Source organism: Gavialis gangeticus, unplaced genomic scaffold (genome assembly GCF_001723915.1).
Source record: "Gavialis gangeticus isolate Ggan-Ray unplaced genomic scaffold, GavGan_comp1, whole genome shotgun sequence".
NCBI lineage: Eukaryota > Metazoa > Chordata > Crocodylia > Gavialidae > Gavialis > Gavialis gangeticus.
In genome coordinates, this window is record NW_017729004.1 from 54,337,782 (window position 1) to 54,348,882 (window position 11,101).

Consider the following 11,101-nt stretch of genomic DNA (forward strand, 5'->3'; position numbering starts at 1 on the left):
CAGACGGGGGGGGGGGGCGATTGTGGTTTGGCAGCTTCCTGGGCCGGGCTGTAGCGTGCCGGGGGAGTCTGGCCTATGACTCACGTGGCTGCAGCCCGCCCACAAGGCTTCGTGGGGCGCTGCATGCAAATGAGCTGCCGCGGGCACCCAGCCGACCCCTCCCCGCGCCCGGGAATCCCTGGGCGGCCTCATGCCCCTTCCGCCCAACACAGCCAGGCGGCGTGACGCGCATGCGTAATATGCGCTCCGAAGGGGAAGCAAATGGCGGGAGAAGCAAGGGGCGGGGCCTAGGCGGCTGCTGGGCTTTGGCGAAGGGAGGGGAAGGCGTTGGCTTGGCGCATGTGAAATGTCGCGCCTGGGTCCTGTTTAGGAAGGAGGGGGGTTCCACCTCCCCAGTAGGAGGTCACAGCTGGCCTCGTCGGGCCTGACCTGGTGAGATTTCCCTCCCCTCCCCTCCCCCCGCACTGAGCTGGGCGAGACCTGCTGTAGCCTTGATGTGACCTGCCATAGCCCTGGCATGACCTGCTGTGCTGGGACCATGCTGTGTCCTGGGGTGGGCACTGCTACTTTGTGGCCCAGGGGACCCTGGGCTTGGCTGTGACTCTCTGTACCATGTGCTGACCCAGGGGGGCTGCGGTGTCACCCAGCTTGCTGGGGTCCTGTGACCTGGCACCTTCCTGTGGCATCTTGCCTACACGTGGCTCCATGGGGCCCTGGTGTGATCTGACCTAATGGGCCCTTGGTGTGCAAAGGTCTGATGTGGCCATGGCATAAGCTACTGTGGCTTGGGGATGTGATGGGACTGGAGCCTCCCAAAGTGGTTTGTGCATTATTGGGTCTCGGCATGAGCAGATGCCTGGGCATTACCCTTGGCATTATGGTGCAGGCATGTGACAGGGCCTTGGCATGATCTGATGGGGCCTTGGCATGGTCTAATGCCGCAGACTTGTGATGGGGCCTTGGCATGACTGGTGGTGCCAGCTGAACTGAATCTTCCTCCCTGCTTTGAGCAGTGATGGTGCTGCTTGTCCGGACGGAGTGGCCCCTACCAGGCTGCGGTGCCCCTTGGGATGAGGGTAGGGTTATGGGCACGCTTGGGCATCACCTTCCTTTACCCCACACTCTGCATGTCCCATCTCTGCCATGCCCTAAATCCTCCCCCCTCCCCACCCCCTGTCATCTGCACCAGAGCTGGGGTGTCCAGGGAAGGGGTGGCATGGGAGTGTGGGACTGAAGGAAGTGGGGGGGGGAGGAATTTGGTTAGGGCTGAGAGTAGGGGTAGAGGTTGGGGGTTACATGGGTGGAAGGTATATGGATGGATGAGGCTGGAGTGGGGAAGGGGAGAAGAGAGGTCATGGGCGGGCTAGGGATGGACTGAAGGGGGTGATGGGGACTATGGAGGCATGGGAGAGGAGTGGGGATGGGCAGCCAGGGAGAAGTGGCGTTGGAGGGCTGTTGGGGTGGGGTGTGAAGGGAGGGGGATTATGGGGGGAAGGGAGAGGGTAGTGGGAGGGGTGTTCAGCCTACATCCATTCTCCCCTGTCTGGCTCTGCCCCCAGGCTCCATCCAGCTTCTCCATAGGCTGAGGTACCTTTGCTGCCTGGAGACTGTAACCAACAACTGAGTTGGAGGCGGGCTGGAGGAGTGAGTGATGCAGAGACAGGGAACAAGTGCCAGACTCTCCTGCACCCTTTGGAGACTGTGACCTCCCCCTTCCTCTGACAGTGCCCGCTTGCAGCCTTCAAGGACCATCCACAGAAGACCCAGGTATCCCCTGCTCCAGGCTCCTGGGAGGGCAGGGTTAGGAAGGGCTGAGAACAGGATTGCCCCATACCCACCCTGAGCTGACACCTTCTCCCTAAACTAGCTCCTTTGACTCGCACCAAATCTCCGGCCCTCTCCAGAAATCACCCTCTCCCCAAAACAGCCCCCCAGCTTTCCTACCACCCCAACCCCCAAGCACAGTGTGAACCAGCTGCTATTTTGCCCCAGTTTCATCCCCAATGCTTCCCCTTCCCTCAGCCCAGCCGAGCTCCTTTAGCTTCTGTATTAAGTTCAAGGACACAGCTCCCTGGGAGCACAGGGCTTGTGAGAGGTGTTGTTCATACCTACTGTGCTGTGTCCTAGAAGCAGCCACCCTCTGAGGCAGTGTAGAGAGCTCCAGTGTCAAACCAGACGCCTCTGCTTGTCTGCCCCCCATGTGGTGCCCTGTGCTGCATGGAGCACCCTGATATAAACCCCTGTTAAGATGCCCTTAGTGAGACCAGCAGCCTAGGAATAACTCCACAGTACCCAGTTAATCTCTGTCTCCCTTTTTTGTGCCCCCACATCAGTGAGGAGGAGGAGATGCCGCTGCACCGCTCTGCCTTGAGCAACCGCTCTGACAGCAGTGACTTGGACCTGGATGGCATTGGTAATGGCTTTGCCCCAGGACCTCTGTTGGGCCCTGTCCTGTCACATCCTTGTCCTAGGGACATGATGCCCCACCTCTTAATTCTCAGCCCGTGAGGGCCTCTGCACAGCTCTGCCCCTTTTCATGCTCCTCCCAGCTGGCCCCAGATAACCCGAAGATTTTAATTTGGCAGCCAGCCCTTGCCCCATAGGCCATGGGGCACCCATATATAACCTCGCCACACCAAGGCACCCCATACCCCCAGCAGGACAGACTACCTTGCATTATGTCTTGGATCTCCACCTATTCCCCCCGGGTCTGTGGCAATCACCTGGGTCGGGGCAGTTCCTTAGCACCCTTAGGTGGGTATTGTGTCCCTTGCCAGGTCCCCGGGGTGGTTGGGGTGGGAGAAGGGCTTCCAGACGCTGGTGGGAACAGCTTCGGGGGGAAGGATATCTGGTGGGAGGAGTCAGGGAACGTTGTGGGGGCAGTGTCTTGATAGAATATCTTGGGGTTTGGGCATAAGGTGTTTGCGTCGTGGCAGGTATCATCTTGTGATGTCATGGGCCCATGCTCTGATCTCATGGGATCTTGGCATGATCCTGGAGCCGTGGCATGAGGAAGTTTATGCAGTGGCAGACAGGGCCTTGTATAATGTCATGGGATTTTAATGTGCTGTCATGTGGGCTGCCTGTGAGAAGGTTGGGATGTGGCAGGCATGGGCTTGGTGTGATGTCATGTGGCCACAGTGGGCCTTGGCATATCATGGGTCTTGTGTATGAGGATTTGGGCCATGATGGGTCAGGGCCTTGGTGTGATATCATGCGGTCTTGGCATGACATCATATGGCTGGGCTTCAAGGGAGTTGGGCCACATTTTGGATGTGTGGGAGGGGCTGGGCCATGGTGGGCAGGACCGTGGCTAGAGCCCTTCTCTGATGCCCCTCTCCCTGTGGCTCTTCCTGGCCCTTCAGCTGAGAGCGAGCTGGCCAAGCTGCAACGCCAGTTCCGCCTGCTAGAGGGTGACCGTCGTGCCTATGCCCAGGAGTCACAGGAGACCATCCGCAGGCAGCTGTATGTATCCCTGGGTGGGAGGGGCCCAGTACTATGCCTGCAGGATCAGGTGCACATGGCACACGCATGCACACACACACTGTGCCTCCCATATACTGGGCAGCACAGATACACTCCCCCTAGAATGCTGATGTATCACTGACATCACACACATTCCCCTAGTAACTCACCTGGAACCAGCCCTCCACACCAGGCTGCGTCACTGCACTGCACTGCACACAGGCACTTACACACACGCGCACACACCATCACAATTACATACCCACAAGGTCATGCAAACTCACATGAGATCTTTCACATAAGATCTGCTGCTCACATACCCTCACCAGGTCTCACGCATCAGTCTGCACGCTTACCTGCAGGCTCATGGCCAGGATCTCTCACACACTATAGGGACATCAGGTGCACATGACCTCCCTTATACTTGCACTCACAAGACTGCATGCTCACATTCATTCATTAATGAGGTCACACGCACAGAATCTTGCGAACACTCAGTGACAGGCCTGTGACGCACAAGATCCCACACTTGCGCACAAGATCACATCTGAGATCTTGTACTCACACCCAGGATTGTATATGCACAAGGCTCCACACCCACTCAGCTACAAGACCATACATGCACAACAACTTGCAATCTCATGTAAGACTGCATACACACAGAAGCACATACACAGGCACACTTACACAAGATCTCCGATACACATGCTTGACTGGGATCTCTGATGCACAGGTCACACTTGTATACAAGACTGCACACATGAGATCATACTCATAAGATTACATGTGCATAAGATCACTCAGACTCAAGATCCAAAGCCCACCAAATCTCACCCTTGTGAACAAGCTCACACATTCACCCACATGGATGGTCAGCTCAGGTATCTGACACATGGCATCCTGTGCCCACATGGGGACTCCATGTTCACAACCATGCAGTGAGACTTTCTTGCCCTGCTGGGCACCCTGGTAGTCACAACATCCTAGATCTCAGCACAATCCACCAGTTCACTGCTGCCACACATCACTACTCTGCCCTCTCCTTGTCTTAGCCCTGGGTCCCCCTTCCTCTTCTCTTTCTCTCTCATGCCTGGCACTCTCCTTTTGACCTCATCATCCACCAGTGGCACAATCTGGCACCCCCCCATATCACCAAGATCCCCTCCCTGCCCCACTACCCCTGCCTGCCACCCATTGCAGCTGGCCAGCCCCTTGTTTTGGACAGGGCTGAAATCCACAGGCTGGAGAAGGAGCAGGAGGGGCTGCTGCAGGAGCTGCAGCTGGCAGAGAGCAGGGCCCACCAGCTGCGGGAGCGGGCACAGGCAGGCAGCTTGCGCACCATGCTGCAGCACAAGGACCGGATGGAGGAGCAGGTGGCCCAGGAGAGGAGGACAGTGGCATGTCTGGATCTGGAGGTACCAGCTGGGCTGGGAGAGGGAGCCAGAATGCCTGGGTTCTACCCTGGTTACAGGGGGTGGGGGTCCTGAGGTGTGGTGGGTTAGAGGAGTGGGGCTGGAAGCCAGGACACCTGGGTTCTATCCCACCTCTGGATGGGAGTGGGGGTCTAGCAGATGAAAGCACAGTGGGGGAATGTGCTGTGCTGACCAGACTGGCTCTTCCTGGGCTTCTATTATCTCTCATTCCCTTGGTGATGGGATAGAAGACTTCACTGTAGCTCTCAGGCAGTTACCAACAGTCCCCTGCATGATGCTCTGGGGCATCCCTGAGTGCTGTGGGCAGCAATACCTGGTCTCTCCCCAGTGAATGGGCAAGTGGTTGTGAGCAGTGGGACCATCCCGCAGTGCACTACAGATGATTACCCAGCAGCCACTGCTGCATTCAGGGGGCACACCTGGCTGAACTATGTGAATCTTATGGGCCCTGGTGCCCGCCTTTTTGCCTGGCAGATCCAGAGCTGGGAAAAGCGGCTGTCGGAGCTGCAGAGGCATGTGGGCAGTGCCAGCATCACTGAGCGGGACAAAGCCCGGATACAGAAGAAGGTGCAGACCCTGGAGAACCAGCTGAACAGGGTAAGGGGACAAGAGGGACACAGCAGCTGGGCAGAAGTGCCTTGTGGGTTCATGTTGTGGGGAGGGAGCTGCGAGCCAGGACTCCTGAGTCCTATTGTAGCTCTGGGAGGGAAGTGGGGACTGATGGGTTCAAGAGGTGGGGGAAGTGGGGCTGGGAGTCAGGATACTTGGGCTCTATTCCAGCTCTGGGAGGTGGTGTTTGGTACGATGATTAGAGCAGTGGGGTCTGGAGCCAGGACTCCTGGGTTCTCTCCTAGCTTTGGCAGGGGAGCAGGGTCAGGAAGGAGCAGGAGCAGCTGCTGCAGGATCTCCAGCTGGCAGAGAGCAGGGGCCCAGCAGCTGCAGGAGTGTGTGAGTGAGGAGGGAGCTGAGATACAGTCTCGTAGGTCCTGTCACTGGCTCTGGAATGGGAGCAGGAGCTATAGTTTCAGCAGAAGAGTGAATACTGGGATGAGCAAAGTGGGGGGCATTCTCTAGTGCTGGGATTCCCCATACACTGTGCCCCTCTCATCCCTCTCCTTGCAGGCCTTGGCCAAGTTCAACTCCCAGCTGGTGCTGAATGCCCACCTGCGTGAGGAGCTGGAAACCATGCGCATTGAGCACAGCCGCTTTGAGCAGCTCTGCCGGCGGCTGGAGAGGGTGAGTGCATGCCCAGGGGGAAGAGGAGGAGGGCAGAAGGGGCTTGGGCTAGGTTCCCCCAGCTCTGGGAAGGGCATGGGGTTTGGTAGTTAAGGCAGGGGTGGTGGCAGTTAGCCTCTGCGGTTTAGTGGTATGGATCCAGGCAAGCACTGCCAAGCTTATTGTGGGAAACTGAGGCACTGATTGGGGCTGAGGGAGAAGCACAAGGGGGAGGAGAGAAAAATGAAGAGTCCTGGTAGGCTGAGGTGGGGCTTGGTGTGGTGTTGAGGGCAGTGATTGGTCAGGACATCTTATGATGGAAGAGAGAAATCTGACTGGCTGCTGCAACACCCATTTTGTAGTTGGTGAGATATGGCAGGATGTGGGTGGTCAGTGAAGATCCATTTGTGCCACTGTGGGGCAGGAGACGGGTGTGATCGGTTGGGGATGTCTCCACAGTGCCCCCAGGGCAGGATGTAAGGGTGTGATTGGCTGGGGGGATCCCACTGTAGCCCCAGGACAAGATGCAAGGATGTTATTGGCCGACACCCCCTTCTGTGTTTCCCAGGAGGTGCATGAGAAGCGAAAGGAGATTGGTGCTGTGATCGCCACGTCCTCCATGGCTTATGATGCCAGGTAGGGCCCGGCCTTGCTCTGACCCCAGCACCCCATACTGGCCTCCCAGGCACTGGGAATGTGGATCACTGATTGTGCAGACACCACGTGCCCCCTGGGGTTTAGAGCAGGGTCTGTGAGCCAGGACCCCTGGTTCTATGCTGTCTCAGGGAGGAAACGGGTTGGGATGGGTTGGAGCTGGGAGCTGGGATGTCTGGGTCTCCTCCCAGCACATTCTGTAGCCAGGAAGTGTTGGGTCCCCAGTGACACTGCTGCCCCACAGGGATGAGGCACAGGCCAAGCTGGGGCAGCTGCGGGAAAAGGCGGAGAAGGATGTGGCACAGCACGGGGCTGAGATGAAAGAGCTGCAGCGGGTGCTGGACCACGACAGGCGCCTTCGCCAATTCCTGACCATCAAGGCACAGGAGCGGAGCCTTACCCAGGAGGCGCTAAAGGCCCGGCAGCAGAGAGGTGCTGGGGGAGGGTGGGAGACCTGGGTTCTCTCCCAGCTCTGGGAGGTCAGGGAGGTCTTGTGGGTTTGCAGCGGGGTGCTCAGAACCAGGACTTCTGGGTTCTGTTCCAGCTCTGGGAAGGGAGTGAAGTCTAGTGGGTTAGAGTGGGGAGAGGGGCTAGGAGCCAGAACATCTGGGTTCTATTTTGCACATATTGTGAGATCTGAGTGTCTGCTATGTGCTCCCAGCCCAGGAGTTGGCTGAGGGGAAGCGCCGTGACCCTGAGGAAGAGCTGTTGGAGTCCTATGAAGATACTTTCAGGCAGCTGCGGGAGCTGAAGGGGGAGGATGACCTGGACCTGCTGGTGGAGAAATTCCTAGAAGGTGACAGGGCAGCAGGGAAAAGGGCTTTTAGGCAACCCTATGACAGGCCACCAGCTGGCTCTGGAACTGAGCATGGGGTGGGGCCTGTCCCTTCCAGGGGGCACCTGCCCCATGGCAGGGGCCTTGGCCATGTTGGGTTGAACAGCAAGTTGAGGGGGTTTCTGTGCTGAGGGGAGTCTTTTTAGGGGTCTCATTATATTGGTGCTGGGTGAGGTGTCAGTGGAGAGGCTGGGGGCATGGGCAGATCTAGGATTTTGAAAAGGGGGGTGTAGATAGTGGTGCACCATCACCTATAACAAAACACACATTTTTCTCCGGTTAAGGAGAAACTAGAAGACTTACTAATGTGGGATGGAGCTAGCACTATATATTATTCAGTTTAAGATCAAAGCAAACGCAAATATAACTTCGTAAGAATATGCACTGATTTGCCAGATTTTATATATAAAGGTTAAAAAACACAAACAAAACAGGCAAAAATAGTCAAAATACATTATTTTATTAGGCCTGTAGTTATTATATTTAAATCTTATCTCTGATTCAGATTTGTAAATCAAAATGCAGTCTTCCCAAGCATCTTGATAGTGCATCCAGTACTTCACTGTCAGTCATTTTCACACCTGAGTTAATGTTTCCTTGAATTAATATGACCACACTTGAGTTAATGTTCCCCTGTATTAATTAAAAGGTTTAGCTAGAGCTAAAAACATCTGCAGAACTGTGAAACAGAAGGGAGATATTACTAGGAATAGCAAACAGACAGCAAAATTGCAGAAGAAAGGATAGGTTGATTAATAGAACATCAGGTTGTTAACACCTGTGGAGTGGAGAAAGATTAGAAGGAATTGGGGAGATGATAATGAGCCATGATGTCAATTGAGTCCCTCAGGGTTATTTGAATAGAATAGAAATGCTGCTGTTCCTTCAGGGAGTTGGTTTTAAAGTTTGGGTGGAGCAGGAGTCAAAGGGGGATGTGACTACACCCTGCCTTGGATCTGCCCCTGGCTGGGGGTGCAGTGTGTGTGTGGGGGGGGCATTCTCCCCAAGTCAGGGGGTCTCTGATGCTCTGTTTCCCCACAGAGGAAGATCAAAACTTCGCTGAATTCAACTACATCAATGAGCAGAACAGTGAGCTGGAGCGGCTGGGGGAGCACATTGCCCAGGTAGGGACCTGTGCTCTGTTCCCCTGCACCCCAGGGCCCTAGTCAACCTCTTACCCCTGCTGTGTGGGCTCTACCCCTGCAGCTGCAGCAGGAGATTGTGGCAGCCCAGGCACAGGAGGAGTGGGCAGAGCAGGAGCACCGGGCAGAGCTCCGGGCTGTAGAGACCAAGCAAGAGGCAGTTGTGCAGGAGGCCAAGCACCTGCTTGCCAAGGAGAAGGAGATCATCCAGACCCTGGAGCATGTTAAGGCGGGTACGGAGGAGGGGAAGGGCTGGGGTGTGCTCCCACTGGTAAGGGCCCCAGGGCTCTCCCACATGGTAGATCGGAATCCTGGCTCTCAGAGTTCTCCAAGTGAACGCAGTTCCTTCCCTGAGCCAAGAGAGAACCCAGGCATCCTGGGTTCCAGTTCCCCTAATCTGATCCTACTTCCCCACTGCCCTTCCAGAGTGGAGAGAAAACCCAGGTGTCCTGGCTCACAGCTCCCCTGATCTGTCCTGGGGGGGTTGGTGTGTATGTGTGTTGAGGCAGGGAGATAACTGGGCTTGTGTATCTGCAGGCATTAGGGAGCTGTTTGAGGAGCTGGGCTGTGATCGGACAGGGTTGGATGAGGTGCTGGGGGGTGGGATCTTGGTGCGTGACTCCACCTTGCTGCTCTTCCTGGGGCGGATTGAGCAACGAGCCACTGAGCTGCTGGCCATGCGCTCCTACCTGGCCTCCAAGGTGAGTGCAGGCCTGTGCCAGGTGGGGGCTCAGAGCCTGGTGTGTGCCAGGTGGTCTCTGTGCCAGATGAGGGTCTCTATAGAGTGGTGGTGGCTCTGTGATGTAGGATGAGAATCTGGGTTGAGTCAGTGCCAGGCAGGGGGCGTGGAGGTGTCTTTGTGCCAGGCAGGAGGGTTGGGGGTTATTGGGGATGGGTCTGTACCAGATGGTGGGGTGGGCTCTGGGCACAGGGGACTTGGTGTCACAGGGTAGGTCCCCCCCTAACCTTCCTTGCTCTCCTTTTGTTTGTCTGCACAGAACTTTGATGACCCTTACGACCCCTCAGAGACAGCACGGCTGCTGCTGGGGCAGACGGAGGGTGTCCCTACTCTGCCCCGCCCCCCACGACCTCCCACTGCCAGGTGAGGCTCCCTGTTCCTACAGCCCCACAGCAACAGAGCGGGTTACTGGGTTTGCTAGCCCAGACAGAGCCACCCTTGCCTGCAGGACCTTAGTTAGGAGAGGTGATGTGGGGTGTGGGTAGGTCAGACTCCTAGGTTCTATCCTGGTTGTGGGAAGGGGAATGTGACAAATTAGAAGGGGGTGGGTTGGTCCTTCAGAAACTCAGGTTCTGTCATTAGGGAGGTGATGGGGCACGTACCCACCCTTCACCCCCTCACTTGCTTCTTTTCCTGTTCCTGTGAAGGGAAGACCATGACACTGAGGAGGCCCTGACAGATGGGAGTGAGGAAGAGGAGAGACCCCTCACCCACAGTGAGCTGAGGGAGCGCATCCTCCAGGAGGTAAGTAGGGGCTGGGGATGTAAACCTGGGGTCTATCCCAGCTCTAGAATGGGAGTGGGATCTGGGGGTTTAGAGTAAGTGGGGCAGGGAGCCGGGACTCCTGGGTTCTATCCAGTAACATGCTGTCCCATGTATCTTCCCACACCAGGTGCTGAGCCGGGAGGAGACACTTCCCTCCAAGAGGAGCCTGGACCCAGAGCAGGCTGCACGGGGTGCACTGCGCCCCATGGAGTCTTGATCTGAGGGCTGAGGTCTCAGGCTCCGGGTATGGAACAGCCAGTGTGCTGGGCAGATTGATGTGAGGACAGCTTCTCCATCCCAATGCCAGGGCCCCCCATCTCTGTCTCCACTCCTCTCCCCCAGGACTGGACCCTCCCCTGCAACACCACCTGGGGCCTGACCTGCCTGTATCCTGGACTTGTAGGTGCAGGAGGGAGCCCCCATTTCTGCCCATAGCTCCACATGCCTGCCTACCCACCCCTGTTCCTGCTGGAGTGGCTGATTCCCTGGCCTGTCAACAAGGACCTGAGTGCCTGGGGGACTCTGGCCTCTGGGATCCCCCTTCTCTGGCAATCTTGTCTCTCATTCAAGCCCCCAGTTAATCATGGATCAAAGCTAGTTCCTATCCTTGGTGTGGCCCCTGGCAGGCCTTCCCAGGGCAAGCACAGCATGGGTACAAGGGCCCCTGGGGCTGGCTTGTGTTTCTGCCTTCCCTGGCAAGGCTTGCTGTATCTGCTGTCACCATACATGGAGCAGCAATAAATGACCCCAGCAACACCGTGTGTGTGCGCGTGTGTGAGCAGTGCTGCTTCCTGCTGGTGGGGGTTGTGCATGAAAAGGGATCTGTCTGGGGCAGTTCACCTGAGTACACAGA

General features: G+C 56.7%; 1 protein-coding gene across 1 annotated transcript; it reads left to right on the forward strand.

The window, feature by feature from the left end:
* Positions 1-2,419: 2,419 nt before the first annotated feature.
* CCDC114 (coiled-coil domain containing 114) lies at positions 2,420-11,009 on the forward strand. The gene is given in 15 exon segments (XM_019508398.1): positions 2,420-2,992; positions 2,994-3,018; positions 3,020-3,465; positions 4,691-4,880; positions 5,373-5,495; positions 6,021-6,134; positions 6,682-6,749; positions 7,012-7,199; positions 7,429-7,563; positions 8,644-8,726; positions 8,809-8,977; positions 9,282-9,445; positions 9,743-9,846; positions 10,131-10,227; positions 10,376-11,009. Coding segments are annotated over 15 exon segments (2,034 nt in total). The 5' UTR covers positions 2,420-2,954; the 3' UTR covers positions 10,466-11,009.
* The last annotated feature ends 92 nt before the right edge of the window (positions 11,010-11,101 follow it).